The sequence below is a fragment of the Grus americana genome, chromosome 3 (assembly GCF_028858705.1).
Source record: "Grus americana isolate bGruAme1 chromosome 3, bGruAme1.mat, whole genome shotgun sequence".
Classification (NCBI taxonomy): Eukaryota; Metazoa; Chordata; class Aves; order Gruiformes; family Gruidae; genus Grus; species Grus americana.
The window spans coordinates 114598440-114624841 of NC_072854.1; the positions used below are offsets into that span (position 1 = coordinate 114598440).

The following is a 26402-nucleotide window of genomic DNA, read 5'->3' on the forward strand; positions in this document are numbered from 1 at the left end:
CCTACAGGGTATTAATGATGTATAGTAAATGAGTGCTAAATAACAGGACTGCCGCTGCACAGCTACTGAAGCACGGAACCAGCTGTATGTGCCTGTTCCCCATACAAACAGCATTAGGATTTCTGCAGAGTTGAATTGCATGTGCCTGGAAAAGTGCCTAATTGCCATAAAAGCACGGGAAGAGCTATGTTCTGAATATCCTTCATACAGGATGATGATCTGATAGTATAAAATGGGCAATGCTGTGTTATGTATGTGACACGCAGGACTGCCTAAAGTCTTTCAGCTTGGAGGGGAGAAGGGTCCATCAGCCTTCAGACCCAGAATATCACTTGCTCACCGGCCGATTTCAGAAGTACTAACAACAAAGCAGTAAAATGGCTCAAAGCACTGTGCAATTTCTCTAAATGTCCTAATCCTCAAAGCATGAAGAAGAATAAGAAAGTATTTGTTTATTTTTACAAGCTCAAACCATTTATTCAGCGAGGCAATAGGCTGAGCTCTTACCTGAAAGAGATGATGTTCAGCGAAGGATGGCCTTTCTGCTCTAGTTAGGAAGTGCAGCCATAAAACTGGCAGTCAGCAGTGTCAACATGACAACCTTGGCTTCCCTCCCCCCAGGAAAATACCTTCTCTCCTCCCCCCCCCGCCATGTGTTCAGCTTTAATTCTTTAATCTTTTCTGCTTGAAATAGGGGAATATGAATTTTTGAGTGTCTGGGTGTCTGAAAATACTAAAGCAGTGCAGACACCTTTTGAGGATGAGAAGGTACCAGGTGACATTGTTTGAAATCACTGTTTTTCTGCAGATGTCATGAGAAACAAATTGTGTTTACCCAAAGTGCTGGGGTGGAGGGAATATGACTGATTTCTCACTTGAGTGGGATGATGTACATCCTCAGTGGCACTTTTAAAGCCCATGTGCTTACTCTGGTTTTGCATTCAGATGGACGTAGTGGTAGCATGAAGTTAGGCTGGGCACAGAGGTCCTGCTCAAGCTGCTGTCACAGCTGGTGACCACACCGGGCTGGAATATTAACACTGGCTGCCAGCCAGCACTAAACATTCAAGCTGCTGGCTGCCTGATTAACTACCAGCAATACATCCTAAAACAATGGCAGCTGGCCATATGGTGAAATTAAAACCACAAACTCTTCCTTGGATCCCCACTGAGGGTTCATCCTTTTCTCAGAGTTAAAATCCTCATTGGCAGGGGCCGGATTTCATGGCAGCGGCGTCACCGTTTGCATTTGTGCGGTGCTGGCGTGTCCCCCACCCAGGAGGGTCCCAAACCTGCCCCTCGCCCAGGGACTGCCTTTGCTGAAGGAGGAAGGGCCCCTTGGCACACTGGGTGGGAATGTGCTGGCAAGGGAGCGTGAGGAGCTGTACTTGCCTTCCTGGACCAGCACTGGTCCTTTAGCAACATATAATTGAAATCTGCACTGAGAAATGTGAACATGGGCAAATGTCCCATCCTTCTCATAGCTGTTGGGCTGCTTTGTTGCAGGTGATGTTTAGGACTGAACCAAATTATTCTTTCAGTGTATCCTAAATAAATCCTTAAAGACTTTTCCTTGGTTTTTTGTTGTGGTTTTTTTTTTTTTTTCCTTTTCCAATCTCCGTTATCACTGTAATATTTCATGCTTCATGCTTCTGGAAAAAAATATTCAATATTCAAGAACAAAGCAATCCACAGCTTGCTTTCATTTCAGTCTTTTGTATCCTAGGGCTGTCCTAACTCAATAACTGGGGTTTTATTGTGTCACATTTCACCGTGGCTGACTGCAACCAGCCTGGCTAATCCTTTTGCTGCTGCCTTATCGGTATTTTTTGTAATTCATTGTCTATTCTACTTTCAGAGCTTTTAGGTTTTTTTCTTGTTTCCCCCACCCCTCAATTCTAGGACATTTGTGGCTGCCCTCTGTGATTGCTCAGCCTTGTAAGTGGTGACATACAATGCCAAGCAGGTAGTTAATATCAGGAGCCTGATTTTGGCAGCTGCCATCACATTTTCTCCAGTTGGGAAAGAGGAAAAATTCAATATTCTCCAAATTTCCAAAGATTTCCATTCCTGACGGGAGTGGTGAAAGAGCAGAGAACCACTATATGATCCAATCTACCTGTGCACAGGGTACGATCAGCATGTGCATTTACACGTATCCAGAATGCTAACCTCCATGATTTAAGTGGTGTTTACCTGCCAATGCCTGTCCAACACGGCACACAAGCCCTGGTGACAAGATCCTATCTTTCCTACGGCACAGATTGCAGCTGCTTCTTTTTCCTAAGTAAAACCACAAAAAAGAATACTTTTAAATTCTCACGTCCTGCCATGCACTCAGGAGTGGAGGTTAAGTCGATCGTAAAAGGACGTTGTCTCTTTGCTTAGAGAAATACAGATTGCACTGTGCTGATGTTCTGCTATGAGGTTGCTATCACATGGGAGCAAGTGCCTTCGTGGCAGGAGAGGCATGTTGTTACTGCTATCTAGCAATCAAAGCAGGTCTATCAAATAACTGGACAGGATAACAGGACTGATTTTTTTTGGCAGAGGAGAACACTTTCAATTTTGAATAAACAAATATTTAATAATCACTCTCACTGTCTAAAAGTTCATGTGTGTATGTGGTGGGCAGTGCTCATGTGCTTGCTCATTACTCTTAGCACACGACTGTAGATATTGTGTAGAGGTGGAGAGGATTGTTTTTCTATTTGGGGTTTATACATATGTATGTTTTCAGGCACTACAGGGCACTAGGATTTTAGTGCCTACCAGCACAAGACTAACCCTTATTAAAAAAAAGGAAAGAAAATCATTGCCAAATGTCAAAACTGAGGGATATTTCTTTGAGGTGGGACACATCAGCTGAGCATACTTGCTCACATCACATGCTCTTCAATGTGGCACACCTGAGCAGTTTACCAGGACAGTCCTGTATCACCTGCTGTTGCTGCTCCTCACCAAGTGCCCTTGTATCTCTTGGGCATGAGGAGACATCTGCTAATCTGCCAAAGTTACAACCAGGGCACCCCAGACAGCTGTCCCCATTCAACCTATTAATTCTGAGTTCTTTCAGTCAGGGCTGTGAGACACTCCTGGAGTTGTTCTCAGCTGGGGTGCAGCCTGAGGTTATTTAATCCTTTTCCCTTCTACAGTAAAGTATCCTCTTTTGGAGACAACTTCTTACAGTGTTGTTGGTCCTTCTGAACATCTGTGGCTTTCAGGTGAAGCCTAAGGTAAGCAATGATCAACCATTTATCCTTTCCTAGGAGCATAGCTTTGTCTTGGCTAAAAGATACTAATAATTTTTGAAGGTGTGTTTCTAACAGCATAACCTTGAAACTTTCTTATCATTAGTCTCTGAAAGCTCAGTTGTACTTCAGGGCACCCTGAGCCACTGTCACTGCATTTGAGGCACTCAGAACATCGTGAATGCCTGCAGAAAGCCTCTGCCATATGCTGAAGATTCTCCGTTCCCAGCAATTCTAGTATATCTTCATAGGCTGCTGGAACTTTTATTTTTTTCCCCTCCGCCCCCTGTGTTTTTATCCATGCTAAGCTAACCATGCTGAATCATTTTGAAGAGGGGAAAAAGGAAAAAAGGAGTGAGCTTTAGACTTCTCCAGGATCTTCAAGGCATTGTTCAAAGACTTGTCCAACTACTCCTAGCTGCTTTACAGAGGGAGGATTTCTAGCATTTCTGTTTGTGATAAGATTTTGCTTCAAACTAAGGTTTTCTAAAAACAAACAAAAAAATCAAACATGGAATCCTTTAGCTATATATTTTAATTGTTGACTTTGACATGAATATTCTGCAGTCACAAGCATACTCAGGTATCTTTTGATGTGCTCTTGCAAGTTTTAATCCTGTGATAAATTCTATATTTCCTGTACAAAAGGCCATGGGGTCAAGGGCAAAACAAAGAGAGAACAGGTGTCCATGCTAAAATTGTTTCTATAATTTAAACAGGAGATCAAACACATTGACTGATAAGAATCATTCTGGATTGATGCAAGCAGTAGGTTCCTCTTCAAGCAACTGGGAACCAGCAGCTGTGTGGGATAAGAAGTTCTGTTCAAAGCTCTAGCCTGCCATAAGTTTTTTTTCTATGTAAAGTAGTAAGAAATAAATCTTTCCTGGCATTAGCAGTATGGGTGATTAGGAATAGGTGTATCTGATGGTCTTCTCACCTTAATGAATTTGGTTTATGGCATGGTTTCAATAAATTGAGAACATGGTAGGTAACTAAAGAGCATTCAAGCATTTTGCTTGAATTTTTGACTTGGGAACAATGTGGGTCTACCAGTGTGAATAAAGAAGGGTCTTTTCTATCCCTTAAAGAACAACAGTAGCTTCCTTCATAGACTGCAGGAACTCCTTCCCTAACAATGGATGTTCAAGGCAGCTCTCAAGGAAGTCACTAATACTTCCTAAATTCACTGGGGAAGTCATAAGTCGTAGCATGGTTGTGCTTGCAGCTGTCTGCCAGATTTGTTCCATTTCTCCCTACGGTTTCTCTGTTGTGCTTGCATCTCTTGGCTAGTATGTACTTCCCAGGGACTATATTTTTATTACTTTCAAGCCCTGGATTGTCTGAAGAAGTGTTTTTTTTTCATAAAAAGCTGCAAAAGTTGCATGTATTTAATGAATGTCCTGTAGGCTGCTGCTTAGCTGGTGGAATAACGTTTCTCTGAATCCATAGATTTCAAGCTAGTAACTTAGCACATTTATTTCCTCTTAATAAATCCCCTGCTTCATGTACCCAGGAGCTCCTTCAGTGGCATCATCAACATACCCATTTTCCCTCAGTGTTACACTTCTTGAACCTATTAATTCTGTTATAGTTTAAATTCTTCTTGGTCTTAGCTGACCCTTACATACCACTTTGCCTGCCTCCTTGTATTTGGTTTTTGTGGCAAGGTTTTGGTAGCGAGGGGGCTACAGGGGTGGCTTCTGTCAGAAGCTCCTAGAAGCTTCCCCCGTGTCTGATAGAGCCAATGCCAGCCGGCTCCAAGACAGACCCACTGCTGGCCAAGCCCATCAGTGACAATGGTAGCGCCTCTGGGATAACATAGGTAAGAAGGGAAAAAACAGTTAAAGAGAGCTTTTGCAGCCGGAGAGAGGAGTGAGATAATGTGAGAAACTCTGCAGACACCAAGGTCAGTGTGGGAGGATGTGCTCCAGGCACTAGAGCAGATCCCCCTGCAGCCCATGGTGAAGACCATGGTGAAGCAGGCTGTCCCCCTGTAGCCCATGGAGGAAGGATGAGGGGGTGTAGAGATTCCACCTGCAGCCTGTGGAAGACCCCATGCCAGAGCAGGTGGAGGCACCTGAAGAAGGCTGTGACCCCATGGGAAGCCCGTGCTGGAGCAGGCTCCTGGCAGGACCTGTGGCCCTGTGGAGAGAGGAGCCCACGCCGGAGCAGGTTTGCTGGCAGGACTTGGGACCTGTGCTGGAGCAGTCCCTTCCGGAAGGTCTGCACCCCATGGGAGGGACCCACGCTGGAGCAGTTCATGAAGAACTGCAGCCCATGGGAGGGACTAGGTAGAAACTGGGAGTGAAGTTAAGCCCAGGAAGAAGGGAGGAGTGGGGAGAGGTGTTTTAAGATTTGATTTTATTTCTCACTGCTTTACTGTTTTGCTTGACAATAAATTACATGAATTTCTCTAACTTCAGTCTGTTTTGCCCGTGATAATTGGTGAGTGATCTCTCCCTGTCCTTGTCTCGACCCACGAGCCTTTCGTTATACCTTTTCTCCCCTGTGTAGTTAAGAAGGAGTGACAGAACAGCTCTGGTGGGCATCTGGCCTCCAGCCAGGGTCAACCCACCACACTTTTATAGACAACCTCTATTATCTTTGCTTTATTTGAAGCACTGAACAAAGTCCTCTTTAATTGGTGCCATCTGATCTTTGTCCTGGAGAAACAAGACTTGTTTTTCAAAATAAATGATCTCTGCAGCCTTACCCAACTAGCAAATATTATTATTGACTATCTTATCAGACTGTGTAATGCTGTCAATTTTACCTGCTTCATTAACTATTTAAAGATTAACACTAAGTCTAGGCTAGCTTATAAGAGACAAAGTCAAGAGTGAATTGTATGATCTCTTTCCTCTGGGTGCAATTCTTTCGGCAATCTGAAAGAGTTAGTTCTTGCTATAGAAAGGTGAATGCTGTACCCCCTTTTTTATCAACTGTCTGTTTTACCAAATCTGTGCCTTATCTCATGTCTGCTTTATCAGATCTTCTTGAGTAACGTACATAATTGAAGCCTCTTCCAAATTTAATTTCCCCTTCTCAGAAGTCCTGCAAGTATTAAAAAAAATTTAAAAAAATCCTTTTACAAAGTCTATTTTAGACAAGGAACACATGCCAAGTTCAGGTATTAACAACTTGACAACTGTGCCCTTGAACACAAAATACTCATCTTCAAATTCATCAGTAACCTAAAAAAGAGCATTTTAAGATAATATGCCCATTCTTCATTTATTTTCTTCAGTTAAAGGAAACATGTTGGTACGAATTTCCTTTAAAATTGGCTGTTGGCCTTTCCTAACAGTAAACTTGGTGAAATAAAGTAACTGAGTTCTGTAGACAGACTTTTGCCATTCGAAGATCTTGCTCGTGAAGGGAGAGCTATTGGTAGCTATCTAGAGCATCAAAAAATATGTTTTGTGGGGTTTTTTTCTGCACAAACCCTAGTGTGGCAAAAAGCTGCTATTGTACTGCTTGTGTTCAAAACTGTCTAGATGCTGCTCACTGAACTTCCACTACTTTCCAATGTTTGTGAGTTCCCCCCTTTCACCTTTGTTTCCATCTATTCTATGGGGGGGAACGACACCAAACTCCCTCACTCCCCAAACACCTGCTTTGCTCAATCTTAAATTCCTTTATTCTACTCATGAATACTTTACACTGCAAGATTCTTTCTGGTATGGGATGACATACCTGCTCATAGCTATCTGAGTAACAGGAGGAAGAGGATTTATGAAGGACTGTTAGCCTTCCTGCTGTGCCCCTTTGAAGTTCTCATGTACCTTTTACTGCTTCCAGTCTGTTCTGGCAAATATTCCCGAAATTCATTAAAAACAAACTAGGCTTTCCTGTTTTTAATATATTGATGCCACTATTGCTGCTTTGCTTTTGATGCTATAAAGTTCTTCCATTTATTTTCTGATTTATACTTACTGTGCAAGTGCCTTCTGTAGTGTTTTTTCCCCTTTTCTTCTCCTCATGAATTTAACTTTTTTTTCCCAACATGCTTATAGAAAGTTTCTGAAGTTTGCTTTTATGTGTCTGAAATTTGACTGTTACAAGTGACTAGTATGTTTTTCTGCTTGTTTGACGTCTCACCAGTTCTTACAAAATTTGGAAACTGAAGGAAAGTTTCAGTGCGATTCTCCATTTGTTGCTCTGTTTTCCTGAGTGCTACTGTAATTTTCTTCTCCTGTCTCTGGGTACATGAGTAGGAAACTCTTGGAAAAACTGCAGCTATAGGCACTGAATGTGAGTTCTAGGTGCTTGCAGACTTTCTTCATAATTAAATGTTTAAGGTGGTAATGATTAAATTAAAAATAGACTAGCAGGTGTGTAAGGAAGCCTGAGCAGAGAGAGTGCAGAGATCTTGTGTTTACCAAATATGTGGCTGAAGCTTTACATCCCAGACTGGTTTCTACCTTAAATGTTTCCAGGCAATTCTATTTCTAACAGGGTTTCTCTGAATTCTATTTCCTGTATCACCTCATGGATGTTCTCTCTCTCGCTCTCTCCAGCAAAGAGCTGTGTGTCCCTAGATCTCTGGCTAGTGATAACTGTCTTGCATGGTAACGTGATCTCCCAAGTGCCCGACTTCCTTATCGCTAAAAGCAAGGATTTTGAATCAAGTCTCATGACCTTAAACCTGGAGACCAGTTTCTTGTTGCTAGCATTTGTGTACAGTTGACTTTTTTCAGCTTTATGTCGTACTTGATGTACTTGGTGTTGACAGTGTAATGAGTGGGAAGGTTTTTAATCTCACAAAAGAGTTTAAGTTTTAAACTTTTTAAGGTGATACAGGAAAGAAACTAAAGGCTATGCCATTTTTTAGTAAAGGCAAGAGATTGGATTACTACAGGTAATCAATCACTCAATCTCCTCAGACTTTGGCTTACTGTACCATTGCAGCGTACTTCCCTACTAATCTCCCATAGTGGGCTTTTAATAAGGGGAACAGGCAGAAGGGATGGCGACTGCCCTAGTGTCTCCTCTAAGCTGTCCCAGTGTCTGCCAATGATATCAAGGGCAGACTCGGAGAGCTGGTGTACCTATGGAAAAGATACTGCTTTCCCTTAACTTCCATGTTCTCTTAGTCAAACTATTGGAAGACACTGAAAACTAGCAGTGATCAACTTCCATGCTGTGTCATCAGCCTGTATTTCCCTAACACTCAGGTTTTCTTAGTGGTGGATGTGAGGTCCTTGGAGGTCTACCCTACATCCTTGACCAGGAAGGGCAGCTTTTGGTGTTGGTCCAGTCGTATTTGGGTAGGGAAGAGGCAGCTCTCTACCTCAGCTGTTTTAGTGCCTTTGTAGCCATAGAGTTTGCAGTCACTGCAGAAAATAAGCTCCAAGGCATCTGATGCTTCTGCTTGGCCTGTCAGGACCCATTATGCTGTCATATGTCATTGTAATGGATCTTACTAAGCTTTCCCTGTAGCTCATCAGCCCTGACCTTGGCACTCTTCAGTAGCGTAACTGTGGCTGACGTGAAAACATGTGCAATGTTCCCATTGCATCGGTTAAGAATGTTTTTTATGAGTTTTTAATGCTGTAAAAGTGTTTTTAAAATGATGTAACTTGTGCTTAAATCTCACTGTCTCTCTTGCAGGCTCTGAATATGGGGCTCTCTATGTTTTATATTAACTGTTAAAAACAGTCTTAGAGATTCTCTTACAGAAATCCTCTTTTTCTGCACAATAGCCAATCTGAGCCAGTAGTTCCGTTAAAAAGAAAGGATATGTGCTCTGATAATCTGATTACAGTAACAAAATGGAAAAAGGAAATTCAGTAGGATTAATTGTACCATTCACTCATGGATTAAAAACCCACAGTTTTGGTATAAAACAAAGTGAATGCCGCCTTTTCACTAGAGGCTCTATGAACTTTATTTAAAGAGCAGCTTTAAGCATACTGTGCCTTTTTCACGTTAGACCCAACTTTACATTCCTTTGAGCAGTTGGGATGTTTGTGCCAGCTCTCAAAACTGATGACTCTTGCCCTGCTTGAAGACTCAAAGGATTCAGATGACAAATTTATGTTACTTTATCTCTGTCCCTCCTTAACAGGAAAAAGTGAACTTTTAGCCATTACTGAAACTGGAGAAGATAGTCTAGACATTAATACAAATAACAGGAATGAGAGAAAGTTGGTATATGCCCTGGCTTGTGAGAAACGGGCTCTACCTTTCAGTGACATAAACCAATTTTTTTAATGGCTATAATTTTGTTACTGCTGACTTATTGAATCCTCTGTCTGAGAAAACTGCACCACCCTGTTTGAATGGCTTGACAGTTAAAACTCTAACCAAGCCCAAGATAAATGGAGGAGTTTGAGGAAGGAATACTTTTAAAATTCCATCCCTAGTTTATTAGTAAGGAATACCTAGTGCTGGAATTATCTGGAAGACCATGTCTGAAACAGTAGCCTTTATTCACTATCTTATCATTGTTCTTTTTGGGCCTCAAGATTTCTTGGGGTTCTTTGTTGGTTTGGGTTTGGTGGGGTGCGTGTTTTCTTTTATTAACTGAGGTACCAGACAATAAATATGTGCAACATATCTGAAAGAATAGAGAGAAAACTGGTATCAACACAAATAAAAATGTGTACAAAAGATTTATTGTAAACAAAACAGTTATGTGCAAATAATGAGGAAAAAAGACTTTTTTTTTTTTTTTTAAATCCCACATGACTTTGGTGGGGTTTACATTTTCCAAACCTTCTGTTGGTACCCTATGCAGTAACAATCCATAAATAGTCTACTCAAGCCAGTTATATAATTGGCTTTGATTTTTCTTGCTGAGTAGAGTTCCAATCTCTGAGGTTTAATTTTGGCTTACTCCCTATTTTTTTTTTTAATATCTCTGATATAGGAAGGTAAAGAATGATCCAACAAAATAGAAACAGAGATGTAGTAATGTGAGGTCCCCAGTGTGTGATTCCCCAGCAGCACTTGCTGGGTGAACCTTGTCAGCATGGGCCCCTACCAGCCATGGAAACTGCTTGCTCTTCTTTACCTAGGCTGTAAAAATCAGGCACAGGATGTTCCTCCAGCTGGTCAAATTCATTAAGGCGGAAGTGACTTGCCAGTTTGTTTACCATTCTTTTCAGGGTGACAAAGGCTGCAATGACTTGGAAGGTGAGGAAGAGGGCAAAGATGATATGGACCGCTCGCTCCAGCGGCTGAATTTTCAGACCTTCATTAAATAGCAAGAAGAGAATTATAGGCAACTGCAGGAGGAGACTCAGGAGCCAAAACCCAGCCAGCTCAGGGACCTATAACAGGGAGACATCACTTATTAACTGGCAGTTGGAGATTAAAAAAATGTGGGGTTGTCCACAAAGTTTTGCATTTTTTCATCTTCCAAAAGCCACCACATAATATAAAATGGCTAAAGTGAGGTTTCCCTACACTGTGTTTTTAACTGTACTTATTTTTTCTGATAAAACAGTTTTGGGGAGCGAGAGGGCCCTCTTCTGAGGGGAAAACTTGGAATGCACAAAAGTGGAAGCCAATGCCAAGAGAATAGAGGAGGCAGACTGTAACTTGGAGAAATATCCATCTCCTCAAATTAAATTGCTTAAGTAAAATAGTTTACCAGTTCATGTATGTTTGACTCCAAAAAGCTCTCCTGCACAAATGAATATGTACATGCAGTAACATACCTTCTCCTGCAGATTGCCCATGTATCCCAGGTAGAGTCGAATGATCTCTATTAGAGAGGCTAGGATCATGATTGTGACCAGGATGAACTTGTAGTAATCTGACAAGACTGGATACTAGAGGGAAGAAGAGAGTAAAAGTTTCTGCTGTGCTGTTTCATAACATGCTGTTTGTGACTAAATGAAAACACTGTATGCTACTGTAAGTTGACAGTGTTGCATTGGCTTTCAAATACTCGACCCCCCAGTTTCAAGGAATTCCCTAATAACCTCTAATTCCAGTGAACTCTAGCTCACTACTAGGAGGTGTTTGATCAGAAACATATGACACTTGCAAACCATCACTTCCTTCAGGACTCACCTTCAGATGGAGCATGACAACTGTGCTGAGCCACCAAAATGGGAAAAAATAAACGTTGAAATAGAGGGACATCTGCAGTGGTAAACTGGAAGCTATTTCATTATCTGTAGATAGAGGGAAGTCTTTATCACTCTTAGTGTGTTCCATATTTCCCTTCCATAAATGCGACAGAAAGATACTGCTCCGTCTTAACTTCAAGCAGTGCATCAACACTCTTCCCAGTCAAATTAAACATTAAGAAAAATACTATTTTTATAAATCTAGAGGTAAACTTTTTACCCTACCTTGAGTTACACCATTTCCTGGAATCTAAGGCAACTTTCAGTTCACAGGACACAGAATTTTATCACTTAGGCATATATTCAAGTTGAGTGTCTGATTGTTGATTACCTGGTGGCTTATGGCTTACTCCACAATCTCTGACTGATAGGCTTAGCTCAAGTAGTGCTGTATACTGACATTGCAGAAAGAGTTAGTGGTTATTTCATTGCTGTTCCTAAAAGAATGGTCACAGTTTAAATGAGTATATACTGGATTATCATTATTTTGTAGATGATTGTCCTAAGTAAGTACTTACTGCCAGAGAGCAGGTTTGCATTACGCACTCTTCATTTTCCATCTTTAAATAGACATTTGGATGGAAGTGATGTTGCAAGAATCCAGTAATTCTTCTAGGTCTTAAGAGCTAACAACTTCAAATATGTGTCAAACTAAAACTTATCCTTTAAAGTCTGTAGAGAACAAAATGCATTCATACAATGTAGAGAAAAGCAAATACTGAACATGCAGGCAGTAAATTCTATATTTTGGATTTAATAATAGACCTACAAGATTAGACTTAAGGAAAAAATTAAAAGGACATGCTAAGGGAATCATTCATTTTCTAATGGGTGAAGTTTCATTGCCATATTCTAGGTAACTGATATTGCATCCATTTTACTTCAATTACCAACAGTCTCCTTTCTTGTGTTTTCCGCAATGAAGTCTTCACTTGGTACCACCTGAGCAAGTTTAGAAAGTATTCATTGTGACCTGCCGGTCTGTATTCGAGTCTTGTGCCCCTGTCTGTCACAATGGTGATATTCAACTGAATATCAGTTCAACTGAATACCAGTTGAAATGACTATAGCCTTTTTGTGTAGACAGACTGTTTATTTTCATGGTACCTCTCACTTTCAAGGTATGAAAAGGGAACCTGTTCAACTGCAAGTTTCACTGGCAATATGATGAAGGAACAGTTATCGGTCATCGTGATAGACTTGGAAAAATTAGAGAAAGCTGGTATATTGCAAGCTTAAGGTTTTTGCTACCTAACTCTAGCTTAGTACACCTCTTTGCTTTAAGCATCTGGTATCCTAACTGTGCAGGACTACTGAGCTTAAAACAATAGCTCAGTTTTTTGTTTGTTCTGTGTTCTCCATCAATCATTTTTACTTTTTATTTGGGCACAGGCACAGTGCCCGGTGTATGAGTAACAATGGACTTTATCTGCAATATTTTAAGCTGCAAAAGGCAGGTGTAGAGTGTTCTCTCTATACCAGCATTTAGGAACAAGGCTGTTCCCTGCTTCCTATTTTAAGGAAGCCTGTGTCAGGCCTGAAACGATGCAGAATGTGAAGCGCAGAGTGGTAAGAGCAGCCACTGTTCTTTTACCCCAGACACCATCCATGAAGCCACACTACGTGACTGACAGTGAAACCAGACCTCATCTAAAAGGCACCTCTGCTTTTCACCGCAGGGCCGGCACCTGTGTCGCCGAGGTTACTCTGAGGGCCCCTTCCTCTGGCGGAGAGCGACGGGGCTTCTGGGACCGGCACTTCAGCCTTCCCGCCCGACGGGGCGGGGGGCGAGGAGGCTACCCCAGCAGATGGCACGGCTCTGCTTGGGTGGAACGGGGAGACATCCGTTGACACCCCGCCGGTGGGAAAAGACAGCCCTCACGGCCCTTCCCCGGGGCGGGCCGGCACAGCCGTCAGCGCGAGGCGCCGCCCCAACGGCTGCCAGGTGACGGCTGACACCGCCATCTTCATTCCTGGGCCCCCGCCCCAGCCGTGTCCGCCGCCATTTTTGTAGCTGGCGCGCCGCCCAGCGAGCTGTTACGCTTTACCTGCGCGGTCTCCCGGGTATTGCGGGCCGGTGCGGTGGCTATCGGTGAAAACAGTGTGGCTGAAGGAGCCCAGCCGCCTCCTCAGGGGCTCGGGCAGCGACATGCTGCGGCGTCGCGGCCTGCCGTTGCTGTGGCGACGAGGCGGGGGCGCGCAGGCGCGGTGGGGAGGTGGGGGCGCCGGCGGGTTCCCGCCAACCGCGGTCTGGGACGGGGCGAGGCCTTTCCTGGCGCTGGGGAGAGGAGAGCGGTGCCTCTGCCCCCGGGACAGTGTTATAATGGAGCTTTCTGGGAGCCCGGAAACTTATGATTGCTGATATGTAAACGCATGTTTATTTGCGCTATGCACGTGAGAGCGGTCACTGCTGCCTCGGTGTGTGCTTACACAACCGTAGAGGTGTGTTCCTGCATACTTCTGTCATGTATATGTATGTGTGCGGAGGAGAACGTTTTTGCTTGTCACTGTGCGAGTGTGGTGCTTTCCTGCCAGATTGGGACTGTCCATCATCCTGGAAAAGGACAAAGCATCGCTTAGCAGGCAGGTCACCCCGAGCCGTTCATGGCACAGTTGCCATGCAGCCTAGCGTGTGAGAGTTGCCCAAAACAGTGTCCTTTTACCTCAGAGCTGCTGGTGTGTGCCAGACCTGAGTGTCTTCCCTCAGCTCCTACACCGTTGTTCCTTTCTAATCAGTTGGAGTGTATTTTCTTTCCTAGTCTGTTAGGGCAGGGTTTGGCTTTTTCTGGAAAGGTAATTATGAAATAGTGGTCCAAGGAAAGCAGTTGCAGGACTGCTCTGCTTCTGTCAGGATAAACCCAGGGCAATGATGCTGCTTGATGATGGCTAGAGAGAGCAGGGAGTAAAATAAAGATGGATATTGATAAAGCTCTATTTTATTACATAAGGTGAATGTGAACGATCCTTGTTTTATGATAAATTCAAATATAGCTAAACTAGAAAATACCTTTTCCTCAGGGAAACCTGTCTGTGTCACTGTTGAGTTAAAAGCAGTGGTGACACCTTTTTATTCTAGTTAGCTTTTGTCCCTTATAGGAGACAAGCCTCATGACATTATGCAAAGTTAATAATGTAAATACAAGTTCTGCTTATTCTTTTTATTTGGAAAATGTAGTCCCCCTAAAAATGAGGTAATCTGTTCACCAGGTTTTTCATCCCCCTTAGGGTCTGATTCCTACTGAGGAGAAAGGATGCCATTCTTAAGTGTACAGGAAATTATTTTTTGTGGACTCAGAATTCAAGAGCAGCTTGTGCCTTTTATTGTGAGAACTGATAACATTTGTGATTTTACTGTACATAATATGACATGTCGACTCCCTTCTCCTGCCCCCTTCCTCTCCCAAAATCACATTTAGCTACTTCCCTGGGTGATCATTCTCTAGTATGACTTGCCAAACTCAATTATCTCTAAATAAATAATTTAAAGCATAGTTTAAATTTAATTTCATTCTGTCCCACTGGGAGAACTACAGAGAAAGATGAGTAACCAAGCAGGAGTTCTGAGAAATCCATTTGGCTTTCAAGCTGATGACTGATGTGGTATTGACAACAGATACTTTTCAAAGAACTTCTCCAAACATGGGTATGCCAGCAGAAATCTGCATTTAAAAAGAACCTGAAGACCTTCTGAAGAAATGAAGAGGAAATGATTTTTAAATAATGGCAGCAGTTTCGAAGGGAGAAGGAATGAAAGATATTTTTAGAATTTCAAAAGCTGCTTTGCATGCCCCCTTAGAGGCAGTGAGGGCATTGGTCTTTGCTGTGTAAGTGCTCCTAGAAAATAAAGTTTTAAACACAAATAGGGTTATCACTATTTTACAGGTAAGACAGAACAAGAAAAGTTGAGTCCTGTGGAATACTGTTTGCAGTTTCTGTTGAAACCTACAGTAAAAGGCACATAATTCAGCATATCCTGGACATAAGCAGACAGGTAAGTTGTCCAGTGAAAAACATAAGGTAAATGAAAAGAGGTGATGTAGCTTTTGTCACACAAGATGTGTCTGTACAGCAGTGACCACAGGTCAGCAATGCTACCTGGTTTACCTTTGAACTAGGTAGCTCAGCTTCGCTGGCAAGACAGCTCTACAAGCAAATAATTTGATAAACATAAAAAGTCAGAGTATTTTTCAGCTTTTTTTGACCTGACTTTGTCTTAAACTGTGAGGCTTCCTCCATAATCAGCATAGTGACAGTGATGCCTGTGCTAGCTGGCATGTTTGCAGGGGGGTAACGCAACACAAGCTGCAGTCGTAGACATACATGTCATGTGATGTCCTAGCCAGATATGGACCTCAAAGCACTGAGCAATGAAGGCACTAGAGGTATACTGCAGTTTCAATTATAAAAATCTGTGAGTGGATGCCTGATAATTGGCTAACTACCTAATAAATAGTGGAAGAGTTTAAAAATCACTTTTATATTTGAAGAAGCATTATGAAAAACAGCATTAATGTTAGATAGGTTTCTGAACTTCAAAAAGTGCAGTCTATATTTGTTTTCTTGCCAATTACCAGTAGGTACTAGAAATGTATTTCCTGTCAGGCTCAACAGCTACAGTGGTGACTTTTGCGCTATCTTGCAGATCTCACCACTAGTGCAGTTCTCCACTATAGACAGTGGCAAGATGACGAATCTGTGCAAGATTTCCATGAGATAACAGTAAAACAAGGTTTCAGGCAGTTGTCTTGGTCCTGATCTGGTTAACCACCCTTTAAGGTCGGGAAACACTAGTCCCATACTCTCAGCTAATTAGAATCAAGGAAGAGGTTAATATAAATTAAAAGTATGGCAGGGTTTTGATTGTCAGATATTCATGGAAGTCTCAAGTTTTTTTCATAGTATAAGTTGGTGGCCTGTAAAAGTTTAGCCTTTAAGGATTTTCCTTTTGATTACTTTTTCAGAATGGAAGAATTTTCCCTGAACTGCACGATGTTATGCCTTTTCCTGATGCCAGTGGCTTTGAGCAGGGGCTCCGATCTCCAAAACACTTTGATTTTCTTATGTTCCCCAGTTCTGAAAACCTGTCAAGCATACAGGCAGGTATCTTGCCAGCATCTCTGTGGCAGTCAGTGGGACTTTGCAAAATTGGGATCTGCTCATTCAAAAGCTATGAAGCCATCCAGCTTAGCAGTCAGTGAAGTGTAAAACTGAAGTAGGTAAAGGAAAGGATAGTGGAATGCAGACACCACAAGAAAAGCATGGATTTGCCATGTGAACTCAATTTCCATACTCAAGGTGTGAATCTGTGATATTTGGCAGCTTTACGTGTTCAGCAGATGGCCAAGCATCCTACGTGTCCCCACGAAATAAAATTGTGCGCACTTTTGTTTAATATTTTTGTCTGTGCAGATGCCTCAAATATTTCCTGAAGATGGAATATATAGTCTTTGTTTTTACTAATTCTGTTTAATTTTCTTTAGCCTGAGGCATAAATTTTTTTCGGTCAATTTAATGAACGGAATTATTCTGATTTTCTGTAGGGAGGGTTGGAGAGCACCTACTCTAGCTTTAAGCAGAAGAGAATCTTAAAACTTCAAGGATCACAATACCAGGGCATCTCCATTGGCAAGTCAAAGCTTCCTGTAACAGAAGGATATAAATCTGTGCCATAAGAAGTGGAAGAAGGAAAAAATTTAACGGTTATGTGACACTAACAGTTATGATGACCATCTGTATAAATAGTGTAAGTGTACGGCTTTTGTGATGAAACTGTATTTGGCCTTTTCCTTTTTTAATGGAAATGCATGCCACTACTGAATTTCTTTGTGTCTATCCGCATATGAATGGTTAAGGTAGAAATAACCAGATTTCCAAATCTCTGTGCTTCAAAATAAGCTACTAAAATATGAAACTGGAAGAAATAGGCCCATAATTGTGCACCATATTAAATTATTATTTTATTTCTCTCCACACGTGCTAGCTATAAATAAAACAAAAGTCTCTGAAAATCTGCCTGAAAGCTTTAAATCAGAGGAATATTGGATCTTTGTGTATCCACAGTAGTCCAACTAAGTTGGTAGACACTGGCGTGGCTCCCAGACCAAAGCTCCCGGGGCTCTCTGGCAACAGCACTAAGCCATAAACACCAGATGCAGTATATCTAACAAAATTAAATATCAGCAGTTTTTTTACAGATGGCATTTCAGAAACACAGAGTTCATTTAAATGATGCCAGTGGTTTATCTTTGCACCTGAATTGCAATTGCTATATTTCTGAATGTGCTGGTGTGAAATCTCACAAATGCTATTTTCCCTGGTGTGCATGTGCTGCTGTCCCTTACCTACCCGTATGTGTGCAAGCAACAGAAATCACTCTCCTCTTTGCTTGCCCCTTAACAGCTGCCCAGTGTTTTAGTAGAAGCGCTGTAAAACATGTAAAAAGTGCTGGTGAGCTGAGGTATGTGCAGGCAAGCAGAGTACAGTTTGCTTTCTCCTCATGTCCTCAGAATGAAGTGACAGAGTGGGAATTTTAACAAATTACAAATGCCATGAAGACTCTAATGAGTGTGTTTGAAAGGATCATGTTATTAGCTGTGACAGTGTCTGCCAGAGCAATTTCACAGCTGTGCTCCTGGCTTGCAATATCCCAGGACAATCTTTTCTCTGTGTCACTTGTACACTAGTCCCTGGTGTTCGTTTAACACCTACAGGATATTTGTGTCTGGTAAACAATTATTGTTGCTAATGAGACTTAGCCCAGGCCCTTGTATCAAGTGTTGCATATTGTTGCAGTCATTACATACATTAAATATATCTAGGCTATTTTAGTCTTGAGCATAAAGACAGCAGGAAAAAAAAAGGCTATTACTTGCTCTTCTGGATTGATTTTCTTTTCTTCTTGCTGTACTTGGCATTTAGTTAGAGCCATTAAAACAAGCCACTCCCTTGCTTGTTTTATTTTGTTGATTTGTAGTTTTGTCAAGCATGTTGGGAAACTCTCAAAGCTGACATGGCTAGTAAGTTTTACTGTTTGTGTTGCGAAAATAATCAAGATTTTTGTGAAACATAAGGTGGTTACTGTGAATGGATGGATTTTGAGCCAGAGCCTCACTTCTGTGAAGATCCTTGACATGCCCTTAAAGGACTCTGCATGACCTGGCCAGTGCAGAGAGGCTCCCTGCTTTTGAAAGGTGGCTTTGGAATAGCCAGTGAATGCCATGTTTTAACACTGTAGACAGGCTGGTTACCCTTTTTTTGGGGGGTTTGTAAGCAAAGTGATGTTCTTCATTTGCTTCTGGAGCCTGTTGGGGATAAACTTTGCCCCAGTCACATGTGCAAATCTGGTCAGGACTTGAGACTTATTTAAGCTTAAGACTTGTTCTTTCAAGAGGTATGCAGACACATGGTGTGGGCTCTCAGTAATTCTGAGCAAATAGTGTTTTGGCCGGTGCGCGGTTGGAATAGCCGCACCGCTCTCTTTGTGAAGAAATGCACATTGAGAATCCTGCTTTGGGTCTAGAGTTGCTTTGCAGACCTCTGTAGCTTGCAGGGAGTATGTGTGGGAAGATCTTTACAGCAGAGGATCTGATGACTTCAACCTTGGTCTCATCTTTGCTTGCATAGATAGGTGAGGTGATCTTTCCTGCAGTAATTTTAGCTGTCTAAATATTACTTGTACAATCCAAACTAGTTAGAGAGGTGTCACTTCTACGGTGGATTTCCTCAGAAGGCTGTTCATGGGAAGGAGTAATGCACTTGCTGCATGTGTCTATCCTTCTCTACTGATGATGGGTAGAGTCTAGTTGTTTTGCTAAATCAAGGTGCCTGGCGGTTTGAAAACTGAACACTTTACAGCAGTCTAAGCTCCCCCAGATGGTAGGGCTGTTTGTGTTCCCTGGGCGTTACACCAGATCCTTTACCTGCACTCTGTATACCTCTTGCAAAATGCTTCTTGGGACGTGGGTCTGACAGTGCCAGTGCTTTCTCTTTTTATTGCAGAATCCAAAGATGGCCCAGCATTTAAAAATTTACCTCCAAGGTCACATGCATCAGCGTGATCAGAAACCCATGCAAAGGCAGGATTTATTTTGTTATTGCATGCTACTGAAAGTTCCCTGTAATACCTGTTTTGTATATCCTTTGCAATTAGCTCAAGCTCAAATCCTGAGTGAGTGATGGAGGATAACATTAGTAATATGATAATTTAGGAAAAAAAAAACCAACCACAAGGCAGAGAGGACTGTTGTTTAGTTAAAAAACTAATCACAGGGTTCGGGTTTTTATTTTTAGTTTCTAAATTCCTATTTGGACAGTTACATAAATGCCTAATTTCAAAAGTGTATGACAGAACTTTAATGCAACTTAAGTGGGAGCAGCAGCAGCACCCTAAATTGAGGTCAGATGTTTGGATTCTCTGATATGCATTTGGGTGCCTAAATTTGAGTTTCTAAACAAGAGGAAACTCTCCCTCTGCTTTGAAGCTTTGCTAAATGTAAAGGTACACGTTGTGTTGTCAGGTCAGCATCGCTGTGTTTCCTTTATCCGTTCTTCATGTTCCGGGCCAATGCTTTCTCCTTGAGAGACTGAAGGATTGTGAGAATGATGGAAATCCCACAAGTCTCACTGCCTAAGATTAAGGCATAGAAGTAGAGTTCTAGTTCAGCGCCTTTAGCTTCAAACATCATAGGTTATGCTTTTGGGGATGTTAGTGCAACACCACTGCAACCTACAATATCTGTCTGTTGGGATGTGGTTTTGGCTCCATGTTGATTTTTGTTCCATAAGAGCTTTAGGCTCTTTTCTGTGTTTACAGACAAAGCAGACTTGGCTCAAGTTCTCATCAAGAAGAAAGAGTGTAGTAACTCTCTGAAGTTTCAAAGAATGCTTAATTCTTTCTTTATTACATTTTCAATTATTTAAGGCAGGGGCTTTTTATTTGTGGGTACACATTGGCTACTTGTGCCATTGTACCTCAGTCTCAGCTGTGATACTAGTTGTTGTTGTAGTGTGAATGATCATTTTGAACCCTCCAGTCTGCTGTCTTTGAAATGTAAAATTTCTATTTGTCAGTTGAAGATAGGGTTTCTCATGTAACCAGAATTTATAAAGTGGTGCTTGAGACTGGAGAAAGTCTAAAGGGATTTTTACTGTAAAGATGTTGCTTAAAGGAATTCCTTTCCTGCATGCTGCATTGTTCCCATTCATACTGGAGGAGGCAAGATTGAAGGATCAAATCCAGCTTGTTTGCTTGTCCTCTCTCTCTATTAAATGCTTTATTACAGGACTGAATTAAGAGCAAATTTTCCCCCCAGACTCTGTCTACAAGGTCTTGCCTGCCTTTATGAAATATTGAATTTACAGCTGCAGGATTTATTACAACTGTATTTTAAAACATTAGATGCTCCTGCAGCAGCTCTAATTAGAAATGCACTGAGTGCTGGACTGTGCAGGTGAAGTGTTGGTTTTAAACTGCAGCATCTGCGTCAAGAGGCAAATACAGACTGTGTTTATACAAGTTTACAAGGACAACCAGAGGTATCAGTGAGAAAAGCTAGAGTCTGCTGTGAGGTGCCACTGTGCTGTAATTTCTTTCTTCTTTAATTTGAATTTAGCACAGCTTGGGCCAGATTTTTTTCCTCTGTAGCATCGAGTTTTAGTTAAACACTGCGGTTTAGTTCAGAGGGAAGACCTGTGCTGAGGTGCTGTAGGCTTTGTGTTAAGTGTGACAAATTATGTACTTTGCCCATGATCAGTAAGAAGTAATTAAAATGGAAGGTGGAAATCAACAAAGTTGACTTTTACTTGACTAGCTGATTTCTATTCAGCTAGTTGCTTCTGCTTTTAAAAAAACATGAATATCCACGAGGTCTTGTCTGATGTAACCTGGCACATCTGTGACTTCCCTAAAATCCTCCATGTAAATCAGCAAGGCCCTGGAGTGGGAACTTCATCCTCCTGTCTCAAAGCCTGGCCAATCATGTCCAAACCACACCTCTCCAGTGACAGAGACTCCTCAGCCTGCCTGGGCAAACCTATCCTGGTGCTCAGCTGTCTGTGTCATTATGAAACACAGTCCTAATATCTAGCTTAAGTCATGCTTTCTTCAGTTAGTCATTTACTGCTCGTCATACCACCATGGAAGTACAGCTACTTAACTGCTGCTTTCTGCAACTGCCTTTTCACTTCTGTATTCTATGTTCCCTCATCTACTCTTCTGTAAGTAAAACAAATCTAACTGAACAGATCCATGTCTGTTTATGCTAGATGTTTATCACAGTAGGTCTCCCCTGATTTCCTTGGGAGGAAATGTAACAGGCAGACAGAGGAAAAGATTTAGGAGATGAATACATTAGAAGAGTTTCAGTGTACATTGCAAATTGCCCACTGTGGTACTAGACAGGCCTCATTTATCGCACCTAAAGACCATGTTCTTTCCTTGAACATTAAATGTAGCGACCCACTGTCCTAGGACTCGGGATTGATATTGCTGTCCTGCAAGGATAATTAGGAATTTACCAGCCCAGATTAACAGACACCTTGAGAGGCACGAGTATGATTATCTTCATAACTACATATTATGAAATTGTGGGCAGTGTTCTAACTGTAATGTATTTTCCCCAAAGGAGAATATGCTTGAGTAAAGAAATCAGAAAGAACTTGATGCCAAATGCATAATAGAAGGAATTCCTATAATGCTGGAGTCTATCCACATTTTTTTCTGAGTGGTCTTTTCTTTTGAAGAATTAGATGAGGACTTATCTTCATTTTATTATCCTCTAATCTCCAAACTCTGTATCACTTTCCTAAAACACAGTAGCATGTGTCCTGTGCATGCATAATATAACATTCCCTAGGAGACTTCTTACTGCTTTATGGTCACTGCAGGTGAATTTATTTATAAAAAGGCAAGCAGCTAGTTGAGATGGAGAAAGTATAAGTCAGTATTTGCTCCTATGCTGAAAGTGGATTTCTGAGTGTGTCATGGTATAGAGGAGATAATTTTTCTACAGAGCTGTAAGACCAAACAACCCTGCAGGTGAATTGAAGCAGTCTGCATAAAGATTGTTTATTATAAAAGTCTCAGTTATCAGATGTGGAAGGCCTTTAACATCAGATCTGAGTTAGCTGCTTGGGTTTGCAAATTAGTCTTAAAGCTGTCGGTACCTCCAACTTGACATTCAGCTTTGCCTCAAGGAGTCTCAGTTTAAGAGCGACTGAAAAAAATTGTTAGACAGTCCCTTCTCGGCAGTCTGTTCTGTCAGAAGGTGACGTGTTGAGATTATTCCTGAATCCGACTGACCCTTGCTTGCAGGAACGCCTGTTGGCAGGAGACGTGGCGTAGAAGGGCTTACAGATTGCCCGAGCTTGCATGGGTGACTGGGCCTAGGATCTGCCAGCTGTAGATTAGAGACACACAAAGCTGCTTTAAAGCTGCTTCATGCCAAGGGTTCATTCTGCACTGCCAGGAGGGAGAATTTCAGCCTCAGAGCCTGGACTGACAGCACTTTATTCCAGCCATTATGTCCCAAAATCTCATCCTGGTGAAGGGTGGAGTCAATCAACTGAATAACTTATCCTTCTGTTATTTCCATTCGGTTCTCAATGTTTCTTTACTCTGCGAGAGTGAACTTCTGCTGGACAAATATTATAGAGCAGCTTTTTTTGCTGTATGCCTTTCAAAGCAGAAAGAAGAAGTGCCAAGTTAAACTAAAGTTCAGTGTCACATTATTTGGGGGAGAAAGCTCATGAACTAGAGTTTCAGTGCAGTGGGTAAAAAGCTGTAATTCCCTGGGACTGGCTTATTTTTGCTAAGAGTAGACAACTAGTGTAGCCATATTTTCAGTCCTGTGTGTGGTCAGGGTCCTGACAGCACTAGGCACTCTGCTGAAGTGGATTAAAGATGTGGTTTATTTTTTCGGGAAAGGAGGAGCTTTAACCTTTTACATGAAACAAGCCATATAAGTTCACTCAGCACTTCTGCAGTGAGTTTTATAACTCCTGATGAGATGGAAGCTTGTTTCTTGTCCAGTCTTGATTTGACTGGTTCAGCATGTGCTTAAGAGCTTTGCTGAGTCTAGGCTGAGAAATGTTTTTCACGTAGGAATGCTGCAGAAAGAACCATGACCACAAGAGTCTGGGTAGCAGCAAATGCTTCATCCTGCTTTCTTTGAGCCCCAACTTGTCTCGCTTTGATATTAGAAGGATGTCAAGATGTAGACTTTAGTTGAAGTAGAATTTTTCATCCAACAGATTTGTTTACTTGGGTTTTGCCCCTTGCCACCCACACCTTTTTGCCTACATGTGAGCACTTTTGTAGTCCAGGGCATTTAAATTGTCGTTGAAAAATCCTTTGCTAACTACACCTGAACTTTCAGTCAGAACTTTCATCAAATTTAAGTGCTATTCAATTTATAAGTGTTGGCTGATATTTAGGCTTTAGGGCTGATTAATTTCACATACTGCTTTCTGGAAACTGCTATACTCCATTGCACAAGCAAATATTGGCCCAGCATATGGAAAATGGCTAGTGATCCAGCTGCTTTGGGGCTCCCAGCTAGGGATGCATTAAAAAGAGCTGGTTTTCAGAGTGCCTTCACCTTCTGAGATGGAAGTTACTCTTTTACCAAGTCACTGAGGCCTTTAAAATCATTGCCAAATTTAGAATACTCATTGATCACAAACACAGTTCCACTTTGTCCTCCCAGTATTATTCATCTTGGCTATGGCAATGGATTATAATCAAGTACTGCTGGACTAAAGGGACTAATATGCCATGCAGATGCAGCTCAATACTTGCTTGCAGAAGATACCTGAGACAGCACAAGTACACGGTGCTCAGCATGGCTCAGGTGATATGCCTCTACATTAACGTATGCTGGAGGGGTTTCTTACCTGGCATCAGACTTTGTGCTTTTGCAGTAATACCTGTCCACCACCAGTGTGCTCAGAGTGGTTTCCTTCCTGGTGGACCAAGGCTGAAGTCACATAGGAGTGCTCCTGATGGTAACCAGCTTGTGTTGTGAGCATAAGGTCCTCCAGCAATTAGTGCACTGCTCGGGCATGCCTGTGACCCGCAACTTATAAAAGCCACATCGTTGCTAAATGTTATGTAGATAAAAAGTCCTGCAGCAGATCATGTCAAATTGACCCCCAAGCTTCCCCTCTTTATGCCATGCCAGGGGGGTGTTGTAGATGCACCCAAAAAGCACAGTCCTGATCCAGCTGTGCTACTTATGAATGCTGATAGTAGAGAACACACAGAGACCAACACATAGAAATAATTTACACCAGATGCCAGCAAAAAAGTCCATGGGTAACTCAAGCTATCCTGCTCACTTCAGTCTGGCTGTTTTTCCCAGTGTGGATTTGCAAAAACCCACCCCATAGCAGTGTGTCCATACCAACATTGGCAACCCACTTTCAAAGGATACTTCTTCTGTTCTTTGTGGAAGTGGTGAGGACTTCCTCAACCTCATGGTGAGAAGCCAAGAATCAAAATCAGTGGGCTTAGTTTTGCTGTTTGGATGGAGTGTGTTCTCACTGGATAATTCTTTGTAGCACCAGGGAAATTCTCTGGTAAATATTGTGTGTTGGTGGCCTGAAATGTGAAGTCTGAGCAGTGTGGGGTTTAAAACACAAGAGACAAACCAATTGCTTAAAATTTTGCTCTGTGAGAAAGTTGGTAAATTTTTCTCTCTGGTCATGTAACTTGTAAGAGGAGAGAGGGAAATAAAGATTGATTGTTAAACAGTTTAACGCAGAAATTCCTGAACACTTGTTTTTCTAAGCTTGAAACCAGAAAAACAATGTTCTGCTCAGTGTTTCCACCGTATCTATAGACAGGGTGAAACATCTACAGTCTTGAGAGAAAGCTAGTAAATTTGGCAGGTTAACAACCTCTACTAAGCCTGATGGGGATCATTGCTTGTGATCCCCAAATGCTTCTGTACATGGTCATTTGGAGCATCGCTCCTTTCAGCAGCTAGACACAATCATATGTGAAGGTCGCATAGGAAATTGACATTGTTTTCCCATTTGATCTTACAGATTGACCTTGACAATCTCTCAAAACAGAGGACAGCAAAATTGTTAGTGCCATAGAAAAATAGTGTTTTCCAGATAGTCTGCTATGCAGATTGGCACAGCGTCCTGGATTGTAAAGGAATGATGCCAGGTTATAGCAGCATGCAGGTGGGTATATCTATAACTGTAACTTCTAATTCAAACGTACTTTATTATCTTTGCTGTAGATTGTAGTGAGGATCCAGTTAGACTCTACTTCTTTGATTTGTACAAATAGGACCAGACTGAAGTATGAACAGTTCTCATCTCTGCAGCTATTAAATTGGTAGAAATATAATTTCTCAAATGGTATGTAGAGTTGAGGGTTTCTGACATATTAGGATGTCTCTAAAACTCAGGACTGCTGTGTATAACATCTGTATCTTGTCTTTTTTTCCAGGTATCTTTCAGGAGGTGCCGCCTTATATATCTGTCATACACCAAGCCAAAGTAGGAGCAACTGTTTGTTCTAAGGTAAAATTCCAATCCTGCTGAGAGCAAGAGAAGTTTGGCTTGTGGGAGCCAGATTTTTTGGCTGCTTTGTTTCAACTAGTATCTACAGCATGCTTCACAGTTTGTTTTTTGAGTGTATCCCTGAGCTTCCTCAGTAAGAGGTTGTAATTTATACAACTAGAGCCTGAATGAGCCTTTGGTCACCAACTACGGTTACTATTTCTGTCTATTCTGCATTACTTCAGACTCTAATACTCAACGTAACCAACAGATTCAAAGGGTATTCACTCTTGTTGTGGCAATGTGGTTTAGTGGTCAGTATGCAGGACAAGAAGGCTACTGTCCGCAAACAGGATTAAATTTAGGTTGTTTTGTGATTCGTGGGGTAATGAGGGGATGAGATTGCATTTATAGTAAGTTGAAAACTTCATCCTGAAATATAAGCACATATGCAGTCCAGGCGGCTTTTCAACTCAGTCCAATAAAACAGAGTTTATCTGCTGTCTGATACTTTTAGCAGAAATTATTAAAAAATATTCTTTTAGACAAT

The 26402-nt window shown here is 41.8% G+C and overlaps 2 protein-coding genes across 8 annotated transcripts in view; one reads left to right on the plus strand and one right to left on the minus strand.

Moving 5' to 3' along the window:
* The window catches only part of LOC129205263 (uncharacterized), a 56638-nt gene that overhangs the window by 14913 nt on the left and 15323 nt on the right, over positions 1-26402 (plus strand). The window contains exons 7-11 of one of the 4 annotated variants that reach the window (XM_054822509.1): positions 15221-15329; positions 16300-16438; positions 16883-17081; positions 25385-25528; positions 25800-25873. In XM_054822509.1, the coding sequence (XP_054678484.1) occupies positions 15221-15300 (80 nt within the window). In that variant the 3' untranslated portion in view covers positions 15301-15329; positions 16300-16438; positions 16883-17081; positions 25385-25528; positions 25800-25873. Of the gene's footprint in view, positions 1-15220; positions 15444-16299; positions 16439-16878; positions 17082-25384; positions 25529-25799; positions 25874-26402 lie in introns of those variants that run through there. The other 3 variants (XM_054822510.1, XM_054822513.1, XM_054822512.1) reach the window with 3 other exon arrangements.
* TMEM17 (transmembrane protein 17) lies at positions 9856-13766 on the minus strand. Of its 4 annotated transcripts, none has more exons than XM_054822514.1 (4): positions 13387-13766; positions 11280-11383; positions 10922-11035; positions 9856-10531 (listed from the first exon to the last, which is right to left on the minus strand). In XM_054822514.1, exons 1-4 carry the CDS (start codon positions 13487-13489, stop codon positions 10226-10228), a joined length of 627 nt encoding a protein of 208 aa, XP_054678489.1. In that variant the 5' UTR covers positions 13490-13766; the 3' UTR covers positions 9856-10225. The 4 variants fall into 4 exon arrangements, 3 of the variants coding, with proteins under 3 accessions (XP_054678489.1, XP_054678490.1, XP_054678491.1); XM_054822515.1 differs by having other exon boundaries at positions 11280-13157; positions 13387-13539; XM_054822516.1 differs by having other exon boundaries at positions 11280-12010; positions 13387-13514.

Excerpts from the sequence above, each read along its gene's own strand:
- TMEM17 (XM_054822514.1), bottom strand. The coding sequence starts at position 13,489 with ATGTCGCTGCCCGAGCCCCTGAGGAGGCGGCTGGGCTCCTTCAGCCAC. Across the intron at positions 11,384-13,386 it reads ATACCCGGGAGACCGCGCAG|ATAATGAAATAGCTTCCAGT; the intron begins GTAAAGCGTAAC and ends CTCTATCTACAG. Across the intron at positions 10,532-10,921 it reads TGGGCAATCTGCAGGAGAAG|GTCCCTGAGCTGGCTGGGTT; the intron begins GTATGTTACTGC and ends TCCCTGTTATAG.